General features: G+C 49.8%; 2 protein-coding genes across 2 annotated transcripts in view; both read right to left on the reverse strand.

Moving 5' to 3' along the window:
* The window catches only part of LOC310753213 (uncharacterized protein), a gene marked incomplete at its 5' end in the record, with an annotated part of 277,363 nt that overhangs the window by 156,461 nt on the left and 96,827 nt on the right, over positions 1–24,075 (reverse strand). The gene's annotated exons all lie outside the window — the stretch shown is intronic.
* On the reverse strand, positions 21,628–22,769 carry LOC310753531 (E3 ubiquitin-protein ligase RNF167-like). Its single transcript, XM_083594919.1, has one exon. It carries the CDS (start codon positions 22,445–22,447, stop codon positions 21,728–21,730), a length of 720 nt encoding a protein of 239 aa, XP_083451045.1. The 5' UTR covers positions 22,448–22,769; the 3' UTR covers positions 21,628–21,727.

Genomic DNA, 24,075 nt, shown 5'->3' on the forward strand with positions numbered 1-24,075 from the left:
GAGAGGCTGGAGGGTTACCGGACCCAGAGGCAACCTCAGCTTCCCCTGGCAGGGCTGGGAGAGGCACACCTGCAGGCAATGGGTCCTCGATCACCTCCGGAGCCAGAGCGGATTCAGCTGATGCCTGCACCTGAGGACCCAGCACAGGTGAGAGCCCTTCAGATCCAAGCCCCTGCCCCGGCTCAGCTGGTTCTGGAGGATGGGACTCCTGTGCAGGCTGGGATTCCTCTGGTTCAGCCTCTGAAGCAGATTCCCAGGCCATCACACAGATATATTGTCAAAAGAATTGGTCTTATATGCCATCTTGGCAGCTGTTGTAAACAGAGAGTGGGGAAAGTTGGGTTGGTAGCCATGGTAAGAACAGGTTGATGGACTAGATAGGCCATGGGCCTGATCCAGCGGGCTTTTAAGTTGTTCCCATTGGGGCATCTGGTTGGCCACTGTGAGAACAGGAGCTCAGTTGGTAGAGCGTGAGACTCCTAAAGGTGCTGACCTGTAGAGCCCTAAAAGGCCTTGGCCCTGTATACCATAAGACGCACCTGACCACAAGACGCACTTAGTTTTTAGAGGAGGAAAGGGGGAAAGCCCTGTTTTGGGGGGAATCAGCCCACAGTTGTGCAGCTTGAAAAGCCCCCTTTTGGGAGGATCAGCTCAACGTTGTTGAGCTTACTTTGCAAAGGGGGGAAATCCTGTTTTTATGGGGTTCAATTCACAGTTCTGCAGCTTCTTTAGGAAAGGAAAGAGAGCCCTTTCTACAGTGTCCAGATGGATAATCTAATCAGCTAGTCACATGTCGCTGGGGAAACAAACAGCCTCCATCTGCAGAATATTCAACAATGGAGGCCTGGGTAAGGGGCCGGAAAGGGAGCTAGCGAGCGACCACACATTCGCTCCATAAGACGCACAGACATTGCCCCTTACTTTTTAGGAGGAAAAAAGTGTGTCTTATGGAGCAAAAAATACGGTATCTGAAGGAACATCTCCAACCCCATGATCCAGCCCAGATACTGAGGTCCACCTCCGAAAGCCTTCTGGTGGTTCCCTCCCTGCGAGAAGTGCTGTTTCTTTGCCCAGTAGCTGGGCCTGTGACGGCTGCTCCGGCTGCTTGAGGGTTCTCTCCCCTCTTCCCCAGGCCCCTCCGGCCTCCCCTCCCTGCCCAGGCAATCTTCTCGCTCCTTCGGATTCTGATTTATTTAAATGTCAACAAGCCGCAGAGGAGATGCTGTCATGCCTGCGTAAGAGAGGAGCAATTATGGAGGAAAAGGGTCCCGCTTTGCCACTCCAAGGAAGAACCAAACTTGGAAGGAGGGAGGAAACGGCCCTCCTTGAATTTTTAACCCATTGTCTGCCAAAGTTGTTTTGCTGTTCTCTCTATCTCTCATCCCTTCCTCTTCTGGGGAGCAAGGGCAGATCTGCACCGCACATTTGACACACATTCAAAGCACTTGACTTGCCCCCAAAGAATCCCTGGCACTGTAGTTTTCACAAAGCTGCTATTTCCCACAACCATGACAAACTATAGTTCCCAGGATCCTATGGGCCATGTGCCTTAAATGCACGCCGCATGTGCTTTAAATGTGCAATGTGGATCTATCCAAAGAAGCAAGGTTACAAGCAGCAGCAGTCAGAAATGCCAGGAGTTTTGAGCCTTTAGAGGCGACTTGCCTGGTGTGACACATGGGAAACCACACAAGGTGGGCCAGAAGCTGAGAGCCAGGGACTATGAGACAAGTCGGGATTTGGGGGGGGGGTATCTTCAATATCAGTTTCTGTTTCTCATTTTTCCAGTCTTTAAGGCCAGTTCTCATTAAAATTCACCAGCATCTTAGTGCGGATTATTCTCCTAACCAACATACTTTTGCATGCAGCTTTGACTAACGTATGCATTTATTTTGCAAAGCAATTCCCCCTAATATAATGCATTTCTGTAATTTTTCACGAATGCGTGCATTATTATTATTATTATTACTATTACTATTATTTTACTGTGGTACCTCTGGTTGTGAATGGGATCTGTTCCGGAGGTCCGGATGGATCCCAAGGTTTCTGCAACCTGAGGATCACTGTTCTGAGCATGTGTGAGGCGGTAGACTGCTTCTGCGCATGCACGCACAGCAAAACCCGGTCCGATACTTCCGGGTTTGCCGCTTTCGTAGCGTGAAGTTTACGTAACCAGAGGGTTATGTAAGCCGAGGTGCTGCTGTATTTTGCACACGTAACTGGGTTGGAGAAGTGCATCACACCATTCAGAGAAGTGCAAATTTCAAAGCATGGCTGTGTTTCGGTCCTCACATCACCTTGGGAAGTGCAAATATGATAGATCGGCCTCGAAACACAAACCTGGGTCAAACCCGGAACATATGGAGAGGAGGGCGACGTATGCAGATGATCAAAGACCTGGAAAGCATGTCCAGATGAGGAATGGTTGAGTTGGGTATGGTTAAGCCTGAACCATAAAGAAGGCTGATCGCCGAAGAATGGATGCTTTTGAATTCTGGTGCTGGAGGAGACTCTTGAGAGTCCCATGGGCTGCAAGAAGATCAAACCTCTCCATTCTGAAGGAAATCAGCCCTGAGTGCTCACTGGAAGGACAGATCGTGAAGCTGAGGCTCCAAGACTTTGGCCACCTCATGAGAAGAGAAGGCTCCCTGATGATGGGAAAGATGGAGGGCACAAGGAGAAGGGGACGACAGAGGACAAGATGGTTGGACAGTGTTCTCGAAGCTACCAGCATGAGTCTGTCCAAACTGCGGGAGGCAGTGGAAGACAGGAGTGCCCGGCGTGCTCTGGTCCAGGGGGTCACGAGGAGGCGGAAACGACTGGATGACTAAACAACAAGAAGAAGAAGACTGGAAAGTTACAAGATGGCCACCATCAATGATGGAGCAAGCTTGTTTTCTGCTGCTCCGGATTCAAACTCCAAGACAGGAGATTCCGACTCAAAGTTAGCAAGGATGTTCCAGCAGTCAGAGCAGTTTGACAGTGGTATGGTCTCCCTTGGAAGGTGGTGGACTCTCCTTCGTTGGAAGTTTCTCAACAAGGGTTGGGGGGCTACCTGCCAGGGGTTCTTACCTGTGATTCCTACATTGCAGGGGATTTGGAGAAGATGGTCCCTTTCCAATCCTACTATTCTATGACTCTACTTGGAGCGAGTCAGGTGCACCCAAAAGCTACCAGCTTGCATCTTTAGAAGGAGGGCAACGCCCGATGGTAGAATGATAATAATAATAATAATTTATTATTTATACCCCGCCCATCTGGCTGAGTTTCCCCAGCCACTCTGGGCGGCTCCCAATCAAGTGTTAAAAACAGTACAGCGTTAAATATTAAAAACATCCCTGAACAGGGCTGCCTTCAGATGTCTTTTAAAGATAGGATAGCTGCTTATTTCCTTCACATCTGAAGGGAGGGCGTTCCACGGGTGGGCGCCACTACCGAGAAGGCCCTCTGTCTGGTTCCCTGTAGCCTCACTTCTCGCAATGAGGGAACCGCCAGAAGGCCCTCGGCGCTGGATTTCAGTGTCCGGGCTGAACGATGGGGGTGGAGACGCTCCTTCAGGTATACAGGACCGAGGCCGTTTAGGGCTTTAAAGGTCAGCACCAACACTTTGAATTGTGCTCGGAAATGTACTGGGGACTGCCTGCCTCTCCCCTCCTCACCCCTAGAACCAACCTCACCCCCTGGCAGGAGAGGCAACCTCAAATTCTGCTCTGCTACGGCTGGCACATTTTACCCCTTGGGATCCAGTCATTCTTCACCCCCCGCTCCCCACAGCCCTCCCCTGCCATGTCATTAAAAAGTACACGCGAGATAATCTTGTTTCTCCTAAAGCACACAGCAGCTTACATGATTTGATAATAGCTTCTAAACATACCAAATCACCTCCGACCGGAGAAACCGTAAGACCTCTATTATCCCCGCCTCTTTAATTTGTCTCTTTCTTCTGTACCTTAATCTCTTTCCATGATTACACGGGCTTAAGAGGCAGGTACATCCTCGCGACACAACTTCACCCTATTTCCCCATTCGATCAGACCCTCTGATGTTCTGACAAACTCCCTGAGGATGGGAGGGTGGGCGGGAAATTTCGTTCCGCCTGCATTTCAAAGAGGACTGACCCAATTCACTTCGCTTCCTGATATTAGGACGCAGATCAGAACGCTATTGTCCCTTGGACTTTACTCATTTCTAGATTTTGCGACAAAGTTCTCGGCTCAAAAGAAATGCGTGTGTTAATGTTACTGAATGTTTTTGATGATGCCAATGCGGATATATTGTCGAAATAACTGGTCTTATATGCGATCTTGGCAGCTGTTGTAAACAGAGAGTGGGGAAAGTTGCTGTTGGGTTGGTAGCTATGGTAAGAACAGGTTGATGGACCAGATAGGCCATTGGCCTGATCCAGTGGGCTTTTAAGTGCTTATGTTCCCATTGGGGCATCTGGTTGGCCACTGTGAGAAAGCCACTTCCGAACTGGCGAGGAGGTGGGGTTGTGGGCCCACACCCTCCCCACACATGCGGGGGCTGAATTGCAGCCCCCGTGAGATGAGGGAATCCTCGGGCGCGTCAGCTCCCTGCCTAGCCAATCAGCTGGTCAGGGAGGCGTGGCCCGGGCTATTTATGCCCGGTGCACCCAAGGACCGCCCTCTCTTCGCCTCTCCAGCTGATCAGGTTTCCCACCCTGCCCGCCCTTTAGTTTCTCCTCTGACCTTGCTATGGACTTCGGTTGGTCGCCGTCAAGAGGCCTGGTAGGAATTTTTTTCCACTTGGCGAATTGGCACCTGCCATTTGGTTTTTCGCCTACCTCATAGCAAATCATCACAACTTCTCGGTATTGGCGGTTAGGCATTGGTAGGGATATTGTTATGCAAATGAGGGGGGAAGGAAGTGCCATCACCTTCCCAGCAAAGGGTAGTCCGGTAAAGGATTCCGGGGGGCGTTGCCCTGTCCGAAGCCTATGGAGGTGAGGGCCTAAGGCACGCCCCCGAGCGGTGACCCCGGAGGAGATCCTAGTTGATGTACATCAACAGGACTCTCCCTACTGGTGGTTAACCCTCACCGGTCTTCATGCAATCGGGCTGAAGCCGCTTAGCTGACAGGAGCAATGCCTCAGCCAATATGGCTCAATTCCTGCAATCAATAAAGTTGTGGCCATTTTTGGCCCATTAACCTTATATACCGTGTCCTGTGTCTTTCTCAAGGGGGGAGGGGGACTTGCCACGCAACAGGAGCTCAGTTGGTAGAGCGTGAGACTCCTAAAGGTGCTGACCTTTAGATCCCTAAAAGGCCTTGGCCCTGTATACCATAAGACGCACCTGATCATAAGACTAACCTAGTTTTTAGAGGAGGAAAGGGGGAAAGTCCTGTTTTGGGGGGAATCAGCCCACTGTTGTGCAGCTTGAAAAGCCCCCCTTTTGGAGGATCAGCTCAACGTTGTTGAGCTTACTTTGCAAAGGGGGGAAATCCTGTTTTTATGGGGTTCAACTCACAGTTCTGCAGCTTCTTTAGGAAAGGAAAGAGAGCCCTTTCTACAGTGTCCAGGCAGATAATCTAATCAACCAGTCACATGTCGCTGGGGAAACAAACAACCTCCATCTGCAGAACATTCAACAATGGAGTCCGGGGCAAGGGGCCGGGGCTGGAAAGAGAGCCAGCGAGCAACCACACATTCGCTCCATAAGACGCACAGACATGTCCCCTTACTTTTTAGGAGGGAAAAAGTGTGTCTTACGGAGCAAAATATACGGTATCTGAAGGAGCGTCTCCACCCCCATCATCCAGCCCAGATACCGAGGTCCACCTCTGAGAGCCTTCTGGTGGTTCCCTCCCTGCGAGAAGTGAGGCTACAGGGAACCAGCCTTCTCAGTGGTGGCGCCCTCCCTGTGGAATGCTCTACTGTAAGATGTGAAGGAGGTAAAGAACTATACAACCTTTGGAAGAGATCTGAAGGCAGCCCTGTATGGGAAGTTTTTAATGTTTGATGTTTCATTATGCTTTTATATTTGTTGGAAGCCGCCCAGAGTGGCTGGGGAAACCCGGTCAGATGGGCGGAGTACAAATAATAAAATGATTATCAATTAAACTCACAGCTGTGGGTTCAAGCCTCATGTTGGGCAAAGGATTCTTGCACTAGATGACTAGATGTATTCTGCTCTGGTCACTGTATTCTGTTCTGGTCAGACCTCACCTGGAGTACTGTGTCCAGTTCTGGGCACCACAGTTCAAGAAGGACACTGACAAACTGGAACGTGTCCAGAGGAGGGCAACCAAAATGGTCAAAGGCCTGGAAACGATGCCTTATGAGGAACGGCTAAGGGAGCTGGGCATGTTTAGCCTGGAGAAGAGGAGGTTAAGGGGTGATATGATAGCCATGTTCAAATATATAAAAGGATGTCACATAGAGGAGGGAGAAAGGTTGTTTTCTGCTGCTCCAGAGAAGCGGACACGGAGCAATGGATCCAAACTACAAGAAAGAAGATTCCACCTAAACATTAGGAAGAACTTCCTGACAGTAAGAGCTGTTTGACAGTGGAATTTGCTGCCAAGGAGTGTGGTGGAGTCTCCTTCTTTGGAGGTCTTTAAGCAGAGGCTTGACAACCATATGTCAGGAGTGCTCTGATGGTGTTTCCTGCTTGGCAGGGGGTTGGACTTGATGGCCCTTGTGGTCTCTTCCAACTCTATGATTCTATGATTCTATGATTCTATGACCTTTGTGGTCCCTTCTGACTCTACAGTTCTTTGAATTGAAGGATGCTGGACGAGATGGGCTATTAGGCTGAATTCAGGAGGCTCTTCTCACATTCTTGAGACATCTCTTGTTGCTGTGGTTGATATTTCCACTTTGATGTTGTTGTTTAGTCATTTAGTCATGTCCGCCTCTTCGTGACCCCCTGGACCAGAGCACGCCAGGCACTCCTGTCTTCCACTGCCTCCCACAGTTTGGTCAAACACATGCTGGTAGCTTCGAGAACACTATCCAACCATCTCGTCTTCTGTCGTCCCCTTCTCCTTGTGCCCTCCATCTTTCCCAACATCAGGGTCTTTTCCAGGGAGTCTCCTCTTCTCATGAGGTGGCGAAAATATTGGAGCCTCAGCTTCAGGATCTGTCCTTCCAGTGAGCACTCAGGGCTGATTTCCCTAAGAATGGAGAGGTTTGATCTTCTTGCAGTCCATGGGACTCTCAAGAGTCTCCTCCAGCACCAGAATTCAAAAGCATCCATTCTTTGGTGATCAGCCTTCTTTATGGTCCAGCTCTCACTTCCATACATCACTACTGGGAAAACCATAGCTTTCACTATACGGACCTTTGCTGGCAAGGTGATGTCTCTGCTTACTATCAGAATTTCTTAGCGGTTTACAATACGTGCAGATGCGCACACTCAGAAACTAAGCATGGTAAAAACTAGGCCAAGCAATTTTCCATAATAACAAAACAATTGCAGAAATGATATCCGTGTCCATAAACATTATCGGTATGAACGAAACAATCGGGACCCTTACAAGGCAGCGCAACGCAAGATTCAACTGACATGCACACGGACATATTAATCGTATAATTGACCCGCCCACTCTCACTGCGCACAACCACTTACGATCGTTCACAACCTCAAACATTTGGTCTGCCGAGCACTCAAACCCACTCACATGCAGAGGTATGACGGACCAGGTGCAAAAGGATGGCTGCTAAGCCCAGACACACAAGGCCTAAACGGCCTCGGTCCAGTATACCTGAAGGAGCGTCTCCACCCCCATCGTTCTGCCGGGACACTGAGGTCCAGCACCGAGGGCCTTCTGGCGGTTCCCTCCCTGCGAGAAGCCAAGTTACAGGGAACCAGGCAGAGGGCCTTCTTGGTGGTGGCACCCGCCCTGTGGAACACCCTCCCACCAGATGTCAAAGAGAAAAACAACTACCAGACTTTTAGAAGACATCTGAAGGCAGCCCTGTTTAGGGAAGCTTTTAATGTTTAACAGACTACAGTGGTACCTCGGGTTACATACGCTTCAGGTTACATACGCTTCAGGTTACAGACTCCGCTAACCCAGAAATAGTGCTTCAGGTTAAGAACTTTGCTTCAGGATAAGAACAGAAATCGTGCTCTGGCGGCGTGGCGGCAGCGGGAGGCCCCCTTAGCTAAAGTGGTGCTTCAGGTTAAGAACAGTTTCAGGTTAAGAACGGACCTCCAGAACGAATTAAGTACTTAGCCTGAGGTACCACTGTACTGTATTTTAATACTTTGTTGGAAGCTGCCCAGAGTGGCTGGGGAAACCCAATCAGATGGGCGGGGTATAAATAATAAATAATTATTATTATTATTATTATTATTATTATTATTATTATTATGCACTCTCCTGACCTCTGAAGCTGCGATGGGCTCGTGCCCTGCAGCCGCTGAACAGTCCAACTCTGCTATCTCCATCTCTCACCTGAGAGGGACCCAGTAGTGTACCTGCGGGATAGCTGAACCACACCCCTCTGCTCTTTCCCAGCTACATGGTTGTAACATGCACTGTACAGCCCAACACTGGCTCTGGATAAACAACCAGTCAGCACTGGCAGCAGACACAAATGGCAGCCTCACAGCATGGCCTTAGGAGAGAAGGCATGGTCTGAGAGGGGCAGTGACCTGGAGAGAGGGCGTGGCCTGGGAGAGGCAGAACTGATTGTGAGAGGGGCGTGGTTTAGGAGAAGGGGTGTGGCCTGGAGAGAAGAGGGTGTGGCTTAGAGGGAGCATCGCCTAGAAAGATGAGTGTTGCCTACACAGAGTGTTGCCTACAGTCATACCTCATGTTACGTTTGCTTCATGTTACGTTTTCTCAGGTTGTGTCCTGCGTCGACACAAGTAACAAGGGTTACTTCCGGGTTTCGCTGCTCGCGCATGCGCAGTAGTGCTAAATCAAGCTTTGCACATGCGCACAAGCGCCAAATCACGCCGCGCACCTGCGCAGATGTGGCCTTTTCATGTTGCGAACGGGCCTCCGGAACAGATCCCGTTCGCAACCAGAGGTACCACTGCATTGCCTAGGGAGAGGGGTGTGGCCTGGGAGAGGTGGAATTGCTTGTGAATGGGGGCAAGGTCTACGGCAAGTTTCCTCAAACTTGGCCCTCCAGATGTTTTTGGCCTACAACTCCCATGATCCCTAGCTAGCAGGACCAGTGGTCAGGGATGATGGGAACTGTAGTCTCAAAACACCTGGAGGGCTGAGTTTGAGGAAGGCTGGTCTACGGAGAGGGGGCATGGCCTACAGCAGTGATGGCCAAACTCGGCCCTCTAGCTGTTTTGGGACTACGATTCCCATCATCCCTGACCACTGGACCTGTTAGCTAGGGATGATGGGAGTTGTAGTCCCAAAACAGCTGGAAGGCCAAGTTTGGCCATCACTGGCCTCGGGCAAGTTCAGAGGCCTGGAGGGGAGTGTTCTGCTCTGGTGCATACCATTCTCCCTCCCCAATCACTTACCGGATGACTTTCCTAACCAGGTCAGCTCCCCCCGCCTTCCCCGTTTCCAAACTGGATTCAACGAGTGCAAAACAGCCTCCGCTTTCCAAGAAGCTTCTTCAATTTATCTTGCCGCATTACCGAAACCAGTGCTGATTGTTCTACGGTCCCGGGAAGTAAGAGCCTGCACTTTTGCAGATTACCCCAGGGAATCGGCACTCGTGGCGCTGCACATTTTGAGAGCCCAGATATGTAATTGGCCGGGGAGGGGGAGGGGATTAGCCAGAGCAATCTCAGGGTGGGAGGGTGGGGGCAGGTGGCTTTGGATTAGGGTGGGGGGTTTAGAGACACGAGCTGGAGATCTTCAGAGACAAAAGGAAGCAAACTCAGGATCCTCTGGGGGAAGCCACGGCTGTTTAAATGGACACGATCCTGCTTTACGTCCCTTTTGGTTTCAGCAGAAATCGGTGGACCTAAATTAGGCCCCATCTGCAAAATGAATTTAAAGCAGTATCATACTGTTGTAAACAAAAAATTCCCCTTTTCCCTTACGGGGTATCCCCGAGCCCATATAGAGTCCTTACATAGGTTCCCCATTGTTAGGAGAGAATAACAGAGGCCAACCAGAGAATATTGAGAAGCAAAGCAGCTAGTAAGCCTATCTTTATTGATCTGTTGCAACAGGGTGCTCCTCTCACCCGCAGGAGAGAGGAGGGACCCAGAAAAATGGCCCGCAAGGCCTTATATGGACTTTTGAAATTGCCACCCTGTAGATCAAGACCACCCCCAGAAACATCATACATACATCACAGAAGGGGTGTAACCTAAGACCACCCCCCAGATACATCACACCTATATCACAGAAAAGGCGGTCTAAAACAGAAATCTGAATATTGTTTTTCTCCTGTTGTTGTTTATCTCCTGTCTGGCAGGTTACTTGACTGGATTGCCTGGGGAGCCTGTCCAGTCTTTTGTAGTGATAAATACTTAGTTCCCGGGCCAGGTCACAGGCTCACACCCTATTCATATCTTAAATGTGTGAGGAAAGAGACAATGGGGAGACTTTTCCAGTTTGACCTTGCAGAGAAAACATTTGGCCAGATTAGGAATCAAAATGGTTCCAGGTTGGCCTTCCTGTGCTGATCTATGTATGTGCTTGGTTGGTACACTTATGAACATTATCATATATCTAAGACCATAAAATTCCTATCACAATACCACTTTAAACAGCCACACACACACATACACCCTGGATCCTGGGAGCTGTAGTTTGCTAAGGGTGCAGAGAGATGTTAGGAGAGCCCTTGCTCTCTCGCTGAGCTACAACTCCCAGAGTGGGCTTTCACAATCAATCCCTCTTCCCAGGGAATTATAGCTCTGCATGTGGTTCAGGGAAAGGAGTACGGCAAGGCTGTATATTGTCTCTCTGCTTATTTAACTTATATGCAGAATTCTTCATGCGAAAGGCTGGGCTGGATGAATCCCTAGCCGGAATTAAGATTGCCGGAAGAAATATCAACAGCCTCAGATATGCAGATGACACAACCTTGATGCCAGAAAGTGAGGAGGAATTAAAGAACCTTTTAATGAAGGTGAAAGAGGAGAGCGCAAAATATGGTCTGAAGCTCAACATCAAAAAAACGAAGATCATGGCCACTGGTCCACTCACCTCCTGGCAAATAGAAGGGGAAGAAATGGAGGCAGGGAGAGATTTTACTTTCTTGGGCTCCATGATCACTGCAGATGGTGACAGCAGCCACGAAATTAAAAGACGCCTGCTTCTTGGGAGAAAAGCAATGACAAACCTAGACAGCATCTTAAAAAGTAGAGACACCACCTTGCCAACAAAGGTCCGTATAGTAAAAGCTATGGTTTTCCCAGTAGTGATGTATGGAAGTGAGAGCGGGACCATAAAGAAGGCTGATCACCAAAGAATTGATGCTTTTGAATTCTGGTGCTGGAGGAGACTCTTGAGAGTCCCATGGACTGCAAGAAGATCAAACCTCTCCATTCTTAGGGAAATCAGCCCTGAGTGCTCACTGGAAGGACAGATCCTGAAGCTGAGGCTCCAATACTTTCGCCACCTCATGAGAAGAGAAGACTCCCTGGAAAAGACCCTGATGTTGGGAAAGATGGAGGTCGCAAGGAGAAGGGGACGACAGAGGACGAGATGGTGGGACAGTGTTCTCGAAGCTACCAGCATGAGTCTGACCAAACTGCGGGAGGCAGTGGAAGACAGGAGTGCCTGGCGTGCTCTGGTCCAGGGGGTCACGAAGAGGCAGACACAACTAAACGACTAAACAACAACAACCACAAAATGTGGTTCAGGGTGTCTCCCAGCACCACCTCAGCATCCTTAATAAACTGTCATGTGCCAGGAACCTTTGGTTGCTGAAAATGGCAGGGCGCCACCTTTAAATGTACAGCACAGATGGGACCCGGGTTGATCGAGGCCCAAGGAACGCCGCGCAGAGGCGTTTCTGCACAAATGACTCCCCAGGCAACCGAGTGGATGTCCAGGCTCAGCCAACCGTCTCTCTGCTGCTTTAGAGAGCTCAGCATCCGCGTCCAAATGAACAGCTAAAAAAATAAATGAAAATAACTAAGCTAGAGGCACCATGACAGCTGCGGTGTTTGGGAAGGAGCTCATTCTGTCCATTGCAACAAGGACTAGCAATATTTTTTCTCGCTCCTGCTACAAACACGGGGAGAGGTGATGCATGGAATAACACAAGCTTGGATTCTGGCTCCAAATGACCCTGGTCGTGGGATACTCCTGATCTGGTTTTTGGCTCTCCTTTGCAACAAGGCTGGGCCCATCTGCCTGCTCTGTGCAGCTGCTGTTTTCTGCTTTTCCATGGTACACACATTCTCTCTCTCTTGCTCCCGTTTAAAGACCCAGCAAAGGTTTGCTGGCCATGATGGCAGAGGTCCATTTGGCGGCAGCTGTCCGCAGCGCTGCAGCCGTATGAAGTGTGGAGCAGAGGGAAGGAGGAAGAAGAAAGAGAGAGAGAGAGAGAGAGAGAGAGAGAGAGAGAGAGAGAGAGAGAAGGTCAGTTAATTATTTCAACAACTTGAAGAGCTGTCGGCTGCCTTTCTGCTGCTGCTTGTGGATTTTTTGCTTGCTGGGTTCCCACAAGCCAAAGAAAACAGCACGGGATGCCTGGGCTGGTGGTTATACTGCGGCATTTGCCTGCACAGGGAAGTGGAATATCGCTGTGCCAGAACAGGGTCATAGGTCTTTGCAGTCTGCCGAAGCCACACTAGAAAACTCGACTCCCAAAATCCAGAATGGGCAAAGGTCCTTCTGATTTATGTTGGTGGGGTTGTGGACACACCAGAACAGTACAGTGGTACCTCTGGTTATAAACGCTTCTGGTTACGAACGCTTCAGGTTACGAGCTCCGCTAACCCGGAAGTAGCTGCTCCCGGTTGAGAACTTTGCCCCAGGATGCCAACAAAAATTGCGCACCGGGGGTGCGCATGCAGCGGCAGGCCCCATTAGCGAAAGCGCACCTTAGGATAAGAACGGTTTCAGCTTAAGAACGGACCTCCGGAATGAATTAAGTTTGTAACCAGAGGTACCACTGTAAAGGTAAAAGGTAAAGGACCCCTGGTCAAAGGTGACTGTGGGGTTGTGGCACTCATCTCGCTTTCAGAGCCAGCGTTTGTCCACAGACAGATTTAGGGAAATGTGGCCAGCAGGACTAAACTGCTTCTGGTGCAATGGGACACTGTGATGGAAACCAGAGCACACGGAAACGCTGTTTACCTTCCCGCCACAGCAGTACCTATTTATCTACTTGCCCTGGCGTGCTTTCGAACTGCTAGGTTGGCAGAATATAGGACAGAGCAACAGGAGCTCACTTCATCAAGGGGATTCGAACTGCTGACCTTCTGATCGGCAAGCCCAAGAGGCTCAGTGGTTTAGACCACAGTGCCGCCCGTGTCCCACCGGAACAGTACTTCATATGTGGTGGGGCTGTTGCTTAGTTCAGAGATTCCTGACCCAAACTTTTGATACTTTCTCTAATACCACACCAGAGGTATTATCTCTAGACCCAGCACTGGCCCTGGTACCAACTCGCCCATCGTGCATAATAAACCTCTTTGTGTTTATGCTTCTTGCTGCAGCCAGCTTGTCAGGTTGGCCTCCCCTTGGAAGTCCAAATCGACTCCTTCTCGGGAGGAGTGGCACTGTCTGAACATCTGACTGTAAACAGAGAGTCCTTAATGGTTTGTTAAAAGCAGATCTTTTTTATTCGACATGGTATATGTGTTTCCTCCTACGTTAACTCATTTGAACAACTCACGAAACCCTCTGTTCTACAGATAAACATGCACAGAGGATTTATCGACAAGAGAGTGACCTCACCCCCCTTTTGCCTTTAATATGTGATTGTTGAATGCTGTCTTGTATTCTCATTTGCTTTTCCTCCTCCTCGTATCCTCGCTTTCTTTTTTCTATTTCTGCGTGCATTTTTATCAGTTACACTTTTTTTTTTACTTTTACTCTTTTTTGCATATGTTCATATCAATACATTTTTATTTTAAAGAGGAAGGCGAGGCCACAAACTTTCTGAGCGAGTCTCTTCCACTGTTGAAACAGCTCATACTGTCAGAAAGTCCTTCCTGATGTTGAGTTGAAATTTTCTTTCGTGCAACTTGAAGCCACTGATTCAAGTCCTACCCCCCAGAACAGAAGACAAGCTTATTCCCTCTTCAGTGGGGCAGCCCTTGATATATTGGAAGATGGCTCTCATGTCTCCTCTCAGTCTCCTCTTTTCCAGGCTAAACATACCCAGCTCCTTCGACTGTTCCTCATCAGGCTCGGTTTCCAGACCCTTCATCATCTTGGCCATCCTCCTCTGCTGTCTCCTTCTTCCACTTACAGTGGTACCTCGGGTTACATATGCTTCAGGTTACATACGCTTCAGGTTACATACGCTTCAGGTTACAGACTCCCCTAACCCAGAAATAGTACCTCAGGTTAAGAACTTTGCTTCAGGATGAGAACAGAAATCGTGCTCCGGCAGCTGCAGCAGCAGCAGCAGCAGCAGGAGGAGGAGGAGGCTCCATTAGCTAAAGTGGTGCTTCAGGTTAAGAACAGTTTCAGGTTAAGAACAGATTTCCGGAACGAATTAAGTACTTAACCCGAAGTACCACTGTAAAGGCAGACCGAGACATGTCCAGGAGGTGGTTATCTCCTCCACCCAGCAAAGCCATTCCAGCTCCTCAAAGCACCACCGTTCTCATGGAGGCCCTGAGAGGTCTGGAGAAAGAATAAGAAGAGTTTGGATTTGATATCCCACTTTATCACTACCCTAAGGTAGGGTTACCAGACGTCCCCGTAAGTCCCCGGACAAATTCCATCCCTGGAATGTCCCCGGATTTCATCTAATGTCCCCAGGAAACACAGCAGCCTGGAGCAGTTGGCTCTGACGGGCTTCAGGAGCTGCTCAGAAGTCCCCCTTTGATGGTGGTGCAGGGCCTCCAAGATGCAGCTTCTGGGCTGTCTCCACCTTCCCTGACCCCAGCTGTGAAGGGAGGCTTCATGCTGCCTTTCAGAGCTTGCGTGCAAGCAGGAGGGGGCAGGGATCTCTCAGTTAGGCAACTGGGGAAGCCTTCCTTCCCAGCTGAGAGATCCCTGCCCCTCCCACTTGCACGCAAGTAGGAATGCGATTGGGGCTGCTCCGATGGGAGGGGAGGCACCGCGCTGCCTGAGCCACACCATCACCACTGCTCTCGGCTCTCCTTCTCCGCCTTCCATGCCTGACCCACCACACACCGCTGACCCACCACCACCGGAGAACCAACAACTCAGGAGCTGCCCAGGCTCATGGAGAAAGGAGATAGTAACCTCGGAGGAAGGGGAAACATGGCGGTTGAGGTCAAGGCGGCGGCCGCCCCTCTGCCACCTCCATCGCTGCAGCATCAATGTCCCGAACGTGTAGTATTGATTGATTGATTGTGTCCCCGGATTCATTGAAAAAAATCTGGTAACCTTACCCTAAGGAGTCTCAAAGCGGCTAACAATCTCCTTTCCCTTCCTCCCCCACAACAAACACTCTGTGAGGTGAGTGGGGCTGAGAGACTTCAAAGAAGTGTGACTAGCCCAAGGTCACCCAGCAGCTGCATGTGGAGGAGCGGGGAAGCGAACCCGGTTCACCAGATTACGAGTCCACCGCTCTTAACCACTACACCACGCTGGCTCTCAAAGGGTGAGAGAGAATGGTCCGGTTGCCAAGTGGTTCTCAAAGTGGATGGTGGGATGACCAGGTTTGGGTGACAAGAGCCCAAGGGGGCAGCAGGCGACGCTGGAGGTGTAAATGTCTTCCAGGCTCCGAGAAGCTGGTATCGCTGGACCAACTTCATTGATTTCGTTGAATTAATTAAACTAAATTGTTTTAACTGGACGGGGAGCAAATGTGCAATTAATAGTTACTCTTTTGGAATTCCACTGTGTCGTTATCTCCCTTAGTGGGCCATGCAAAACCCTTACTCTGAATAATGTTTTTTTATGGGGCTGGGGGAACTATGGAATCTAGGTAGCTAGTGCGCCCCAAAGGTTTGTAGGCTCAAACCTCCTTGTCCGGGGATCCTACAGGACTACCAAGGAAGGGGCTCGCTGGCTCCTTTTGCAACCTTCCTTTGAGTTTTCTCCTTCAAGGTCACGTCTCAGGTTCCTTTGCCTCCCCATCTTTTAAACCCGGCTTCTCATCACCATTTTTAATGATAGGAATATTGCACTGGTGTGACTTATAAGTGCTATTCTAAGGGATGGCGAGTCGATATATTTGTTTTCTTGTTTGATATACGGCGGTGAGAGGAAGCCATGGATGAGGTTTATTAAACCTGCCTAATTTTCTATCAGTTCTGAGGACTATCGATCCTGTCCGTAGAAGTTATCAGGCTCAGGCGCAAGCATAGGTTAAAACAAAATCATTTAAACGCGGAGGTGGGGGGGAGGGGGGGAGAAAGTGATTCTATAGGGAAGCAGCAGAAGAGGAATATAAAGGACCTTATTTGAATGCACAGGAAACTATCTTGGATCAATGGGCCAAAGAATGGATATTTTGGGGGTAGGGTGGGGGGGGGAGGGCAGGGAGGAAGAAGAGACGTTAGAAAGCAAGAGACAACAAACAGATGAGGCTTTGGAGCCAGTGTGATAGAGGATGGTACAGATTGTGCATTGAGAATTCTGCCCCCCTCCCATCTCCTGTGCATTTGTGGGATCAACAGGAAGTGGGGGGGGGGGGTGAAACCACTTCTAGATTAAGACACACACACCCCAACCCAGCACAATTGCCCTCTCCCTCCCAGCATGCAGTGTGAGATTAGCTGGTCTCCCAGGGTGAGATTAGCCGGTCGCCATAGGCGGGTAGGGATTTATTTGTTTTTGTCGTCTATTGTGATTGGCTGGCAGGAGGGGATTTTTTTCTCATCTATCCCCACACTGCAGCGCTGCGTAGGTGAGGTTAAGGGCAGGGGTCTTGGAAATTAGGTTGACTGGTTGACTGGTTGACTGGTTGACTGGTTGACTGGTTGACTGGTTGGTTGATTGGTTGACTGGTCTCTTGGCAGAGGGGGGTGAGTAGCTGCTCACTTTTCAGGCGAACAGTGATTCTTCAACTTACTATCAGAAAGTTCTTCCTGGTGTTCTGTTGGAAACTCTTTCCTTGGCCTCTGAATCCATGGCTTCAAACAGTAAGAGCTGTTTCGTGGTGGAACGGACTCCCTCCGGAGGTGAAAAGGGTCATGCAACCCAACAAGGCAGCTGTTTAGAATGAAATTTCCATATCCTCATGCTCCTTTTATGCTTTTTACATAATTTTTTTCCTGCATCTCTGTAGCATAATCTCATGTTGTAGGTCCCCTTGACTCCTATCTTAATTTGCGAAAAATAAAGTATTTCCTCCGGAGGTGGTGGACGCTGCCTTCCTTGGATGCTTGGAAGCAGAGGTTCGGAGGCCACCTGTTAGGGTTGCTTTCGCAGGGATTACCATTGCAGGGGGTTGGACTAGATGACCCGAGGGGCCCCCAAAACTCCAAAATCCCACTCATTCTCAAACCTTTATTGGCCTATATACAAGATTCCAGTAGGGTTCTGTGCAATGAATTCACTCAGAAGAAGAAGAAGAGTTTGGATTTGATATCCTGCTTTATCACTACCCTAAGGAGTCTCAAAGGGACGTGGGTGGTGCTGTGGTCTAAACCACAGAGCCTAGGGCTTGCTGATCAGAAGGTCGGCGGTTCGAATGCCCGTGACGGGGTGAGCTCCCGTTGCTCAGTCCCTGCTCCTGCCAACCTAGCAGTTCGAAAGCACGTCAAAGTGCAAGTAGATAAATAGGTACCACTCCGGCAGGAAGGTAAATGGCGTTTACGTGTGCTGCTCTGGTTCGCCAGAAGCAGCTTAGTCCTGCTGGCCACATGACCCGGAAGCTGTACGCCAGCTCCCTCGGCCAATAAAGCGAGATGAGCACCGCAACCCCAGAGTCGGTCATGACTGGACCTAATGGTCAGGGGTCCCTTTACCTTTAAGGAGTCACAAAGCGGCTAACAATCTCCTTTCCCTTCCTCTCCCACAACATACACTCTGTGACATGAGTGAGGCTGAGAGACTTCAGAGAAGTGTGACTAGCCCAAGGTCACCCAGCAGCTGCAGGTGGAGGAGCGGAGACGCGAACCTGGTTCACCAGATTACGAGTCCATCGCTCTTAACCACTGCACCACGCTGGCTCTCAAGGAAAACTCTGCACCTGACAGTTAAGTTAATATTGCGTAGCATTCACAATTCCTCATTCTGTGATGGCCTGGGATTCGGACTCGGATGCTGAACCCGAGGGATCCCAGCCTGCACAGGATTCCCCGCCTCCAGAACCAGCTGAGCCAGGGCTGGGGCATGAGCCTGAAGGGTCCTCACCTGTGCTGGCTCCTCAGGTGCAGGCACCAGCTGAGTCTACTCTGGCTCCTGAGGTGATGGAGGACCTATTGCCTGCAGGTGCTCCACTCTCAGCCCCGTCAGAGGAAGCTGAGGTGGCCTCTGGGTCCGGTAACCCTCCAGCCTCTCCTGAGCTGCAGAGCCTCAGGGCAGAGAGGCGGAGGGAACCCTGCAGGAGGAGTGCTCGCCTCCAGGCCAGGAGAGGCAAGTCACCAGAGGATCGGGGCCGCCCTGTGCCTCGGGGCAGATAAAAGCCGGCCAGCCCCAGTCCCAAGTTGCAGGAGCAACATTGTTGGTTGCTGGTTCCTGCCTGAAACCTATCCTGCTTTCCTGCCTGAGCTCCTGACCCGCCCTGGCTCCCTGCTTGCTAGCCTGTTCCTGACTTCACCCGACTCCCTGCCCTGCACCCAGCTTCAGCTACTACAGACTGCCCCCACGTTGCACCTTCAACCACGGACCGGGCTTGGACCTCACCTCTCGGGTAACCCACGGGTCCAGCACACATTGTGTGTTGTGGAAACCTGGCTGCTAAAGCCTGTCCTGTGAAAAGATAAGGATGGCAGGGGGTTGGACTAGATGACCCTCTGACTCCCTTCCAACTCTAAAAAATACAGTGGTACCTCAGGTTAAGTACTTAATTCGTTCCGGAGGTCCGTTCTTAACCTGAAACTGTTCTTAACCTGAAGCACCACTTTAGCCTATGGGCATAGCTGTCAATTTACAGATTTGAAAATAAGGGACCAGCAGCCAAAATAAGGGGTTTTCCAAGCACAGGTATGTTCAACTTCTGAGCCCCTCCGAGCCAAAGGCAGAAAGCCCTGCCAGCAGCCAAATGAAACCTCAAGCGGTGGTTCCCACAGCGCAGCAACCCGGCAAAGGGGATGCAGCAAGGAAAACCACCGTCACCTCTCCGCTGGGAAGCGCTGAGCAAAGGCGAGTCCCCAGGCAACGAGGCCGATTTGATTGGCACAAGGCATGCAAGCTCCACCCCTCAGTCGTTCTTAGACTCCTTATTGGGTGAGCAACGCAGCCAAGCAACACCGTTGGAGCCTCCCTCCTCCCTGGCCGGCAGGGAGGGAGGGAGAGGAGCTGCTTCCTTTGAAACCCGGGAAATTTAAGGGACATCATCAATAAGGGACAGCAGCGGGACACGGCGCTCGGATAAGGGAGTTTCCCACCAAATAAGGGACGGTTGACAGCTATGCCTATGGGGCCTCCTGCTGCTGCCACGCCGCCGGAGCACGATTTCTGTTCTCATCCTGAAGCAAAGTTCTTAACCTGAAGCACTATTTCTCGGTTAGCGGAGTCTGTAATCTGAAGCGTATGTAACCTGAGGTACCACTGTATCTGTCATTCTACTTCATTGGTGCATTCCTCCCCCCCCCCCCACGATGCCCACAAACAGGACATGAGTACAGCAGCATTCTGCGGCTGCCATCTGGTATTCAATGATGTGTGTTCAGAGAAAGGTTGCCTCTGATTCTGGAGGCAGCCAATAGCTTTCACGACTAGCCTCCACCGATAGCCTTATCGTCCTCCGTGAATTTATCTAATCCCGCTTTGAAGCCATCCAAGTGGGCTCTCCTAATTCTGTATGTGCTGGGTGAAGAAGAATTGTATTTTATCTGTCCCGAAACCTTTCAGCATTCAGCTGCGTTGGGTGTTAAGGGCTCCTGACGTTAAGAGGGAGGAAAACTTCTTCCTATTCAATTTCTCCAACCACCGCTTACTCACTTAGAAAAAATAAAATCTAAAGCTAAAAAGCCCCCAGTGATCATATCATGGGACCACAGACTTGGGTCTCCCATCTCTTTTTTGGACCACAACTCCCATCATCCCTAGGTCAGGGATGATGGGATTTGTAGTCCAAAAACAGCTGGAGACCCAAGATCTATTCCTACCCTCTGCGTTGCAGGAATATTTTGCCCAACATGGGGTTCGAACCCCCAAGGCTCTGAGATTAAGAGTCTCATACTCTACCAACTGAGTTATCCCTTACCTTTCCCCGTAGGGTTATTGTTGTAATGCACAGTTATTGACTCACGTGTGCATGCATGAAAGGGTTAACCTGAAGCGTAAGCCCAAGTTGCCATGGTAGGTATGGCTTAGCAGGCTCTCAGCAGGCTCTGCCCCACCTCTTCTCCCCCCCCCCTTCTCTTTTTGTGCTTCCTGGAACAAGCAAGGAGCCATGAGGCCAATGGCTCCCAGCTTCGAGAAAAACCAAGTGAACTGGCACTCTCCCAAAGGGAGATTTTGCAGCCTGCATCTTTGCCAACCCAAAGACTGCCTGATCCTTTTTGTAAGGAAACAAAGTACCGTATTTTTTGCTCTATAAGACTCACTTTTTCCCTCCTAAAAAGTAAGGCGAAATGTGTGAGCGTCTTATGGAGCGAATGCAGGCTGCACAGCTATCCCAGAAGCCAGAACAGCAAGAGAGATTGCTGCTTTCGCTGCGCAGCGATCCCTCTTGTTGTTCTGGCTTCTGAGATTCAGAATATTTTTTTTCTTGTTTTCCGCCTCCAAAAACTAGGTGCGTCTTATGGTCTGGTGCGTCTTATAGAGCGAAAAATATGGTACTTTTCTTTGTAAGTTGTTTGGAACCTCCCCCCCCCCTTTCTTCTTCTTTTTTTAAGGCCAACCAATAGAGACTTGTCCGCTGTTACTTCTGAAACTCTGTGAGTAAAGCATTCACTTAATGGCAAAGTGAAGTGTCTGTGATTTAATCTAGCACAGGTATTTTCGTGGGGAGCATTTGTTTAAAGGTGGGTGAGGACAGATGTAAATCTACCCAAGTTTAAATGTGCTGGGAGCAATTGCCAGTGTGCTTAACTCTGTAACTGGAGAGTAGAAATCTCTCTTCCAAACCACTCCATCAGTGGTTACTCCAACTCACGGGTCATTTTGGCTACAATTTTCCCAACTCTACCATATCCTTTTTGAGGCAAGGCTACTAGAATGATAGAAGAACATAAGGTAATTCTTAGAATTCTCTATGATCAACAGAGAAAGAGAGAGAGAGAGATATGCCTCAAAGTATAAGAATGGGAAGATTGTAGGATGATGGAACAGTTTGCGGGGAGGCTGATGGGAGATTTCCAAAATGACTATGTTTTGTGGAGCTGATGGGAGATGTGGTCCAAAATGACTATGTTTTGTGAGGCTAGCGGGAGGTGATCTGGAGGGCACCAGGTTGACAAAGAGCCATTCAGAGAATGGGGAGAAGTGAGGGAGAAGAAGCCTCAGAAGATCTCATTTGTGGACAATGTATTAATTTTGCAAGTTTGCCGAATAAAGTGCCTTGAGAGGAACATCTGTCTAGCTGCATACTGGCTTCTGAACCCCAAAGTCATTAAAAGCAGCAGAGGACATACAAAGCCACCACCCAGATGACCAGGGTGAGGCCAAACAGGAGGTAATGGATGCCGTTGAACAAGTGGCAGCGCATCGGCAGGCAAGGGAATGTCTGCTTCAGGAGTCCTTGCCTAGACCTTTGAGGATGTGATTGGCAGTTGGGCTCAGCATCCCAGCAGGACAGCCAATGGCATTCAGGGACGAGGATGATGTAAGCGGTTTGGTCATAATGGAAGATCCTTCTGAGCTGGGTGGAAGCCGACTCGCTGATGAACAAGGAAGGGATGCTGACCGACTCCTTCACGGCCTCGTTCTCACCCAACATGGTCACCAGAGCCTGCGAGTCAACGTTGTGCACGATGGCGGCATGGTACCCGGCTCGCTGGGCGTGAAGGACCTTAGTGGTGAAGGGGCAGTCGTACCTCTGGATGAGGGCGATGAAGGCAGTGGAGGAGCTGTTGGCCGGCGGCGGGGTGTCGATGGGTTGGCAGGCGTTGGCTGGCTTGGCTTCGACAAGATGACCCAGAAGACCTTCGCGGTGGAGAGAAGGTCCAAAATGGGAAGGCAGGGCATCAAAATCTTGGCTGATGCCATTGTGGTTGTACACTGCGCGGATTAAGGCATCACTGGAAGGGATGCAGAGGAGCAGGAGAGAGATACCTGAGACCAGATGAACAGGAGGTGAAAGAGATATTAGGTGCATTCTTGCATAGATCATAGGTGGATCTGTCTAAAGGTCTTTTCTGGGCAGTGGGAGCATCAATGTGGTAGTTCCTACTGGATCATCCATGAAACCAGACCGCGGCCAGGCAAGTGGAACAGGCCAAGTTCTTGGTGTTGAAGCACAGGTGGCTGGTCTTCCCCCAGAGCACCAGGGCTGCCTGATGAGTAAATCCTTCCCAGGACATTTGCCCAGAGGTCTTTGTGACCTCATGACCTCAGCCACCTACCTCAATCCACCTAGGAAATGTATTAGATATGTCCTCCAAGGCAGCCAGGGGTCTGCGCAACTCAGGGGCCCCACAAGCGCACATGGCCTTCAGCCCGATTTCAAAAGCTGTTCTGCACGTGGTCAGTTCAGGCTTCTGGCAATGGCAACCCACTCTTCCTGTGGTATGGAAGGAGGGAGGGAGAAAAGGGGGTGCCAGAGAGGGAGTGCTAAGTATAATTGTTTCATTGCGAACTGAATGCCTGTATGTGTATTGCTAAAGGGAAACTGGAAAATTCCACTGAATTAGTAACAGCTGATGTTCTCAGCTAGTTCTCCCGTAGTGTTTTGCTTTAGATCATGTGATTCAGGTATTCAGTAGCAAATCTCCATCTCGAAGGGAGTTGCCTGATAGTTTTTCTCTGGAAGCCGCAGAGAACAAAGAATGAGGTGCAGGTGCCTTAGGTTGGATGCAGGTGATTGCAGGCTATGGGAGAGAGAGAGAGCACTGATTTCAGCTCTGACCGTAATAATAATAATAATAATAATAATAATAATAATAATAGGCTATATTTTAATGTTTTAATGTTGTATTTTAATCAGCTTGTTTTTATTATTGGTTGTTAGCTGCCCTGAGCCCAGTCTTGGCTGGGGAGGGCGGGGTATAAATAAAATTTATTATTATTATTATTATTATTATTATTATTATTATTATTATTATTATTACCTTGCCCATTTAAGAAGACGGACCTATGCTTGAATATGCATATGCTTTTATGCCAGTGGTTTTCAACCACTGTGCTGTGGCACCCTGGGGTGCCTTGAATGGTGGTCAGGGGTGTCGCGGGCAACACTGGACTCTGACCCTCTTCCCTTCCCTCCCTCCTCTGATGCCCTCTTGCATCTCTGACTCCCAAAGGCTTGCATGAGTGCTTGTTGCAGCAGCCCAGGCTACAAGTCCCGCAGGCGAATGGTGCCTCTGGGGCTGGCCAGGGGGTGCTGGGTGCCAGGGGCTGAGTCAAGCAAGAAGGCGAGGGAGCCCAGCCAGCCTGTCTACAAGCCCTTGCTGTTGGGAATGGAAACCCAATGGGCGAAACAAGGGTGTATCCTGAGAACTGGTCTATCATCAGCTGCCTTACTGTTACTAAGTTCTGTTTGTGACACTCTCAAGACATAGGACTATGCAGAAGGCAAGTTTATTTGTTACACTTTTAAGACATAGGGAGATGCAGAAGGAAGATGGCGTTGCCAGCAGGAACTGGCATTGAAATGGCATTGCCAACAGGAACTGTACATTGTAATTGTTGGACTTGACAATCTTTGGACTTTACAACAATAAAAACGTATAGAAGGTTAATAGTAATATGGTATGCTATTGCCACTAGGAACTGTGCTTTGCAATTTTTTGATACGATTAC

Source organism: Podarcis filfolensis (genome assembly GCF_964270895.1).
Source record: "Podarcis filfolensis genome assembly, chromosome: 18".
NCBI classification, from domain to species: Eukaryota; Metazoa; Chordata; class Lepidosauria; order Squamata; family Lacertidae; genus Podarcis; species Podarcis filfolensis.

Excerpts from the sequence above, each read along its gene's own strand:
- LOC310753531 (XM_083594919.1), bottom strand. The coding sequence starts at position 22,447 with ATGATCTATGCAAGAATGCACCTAATATCTCTTTCACCTCCTGTTCAT.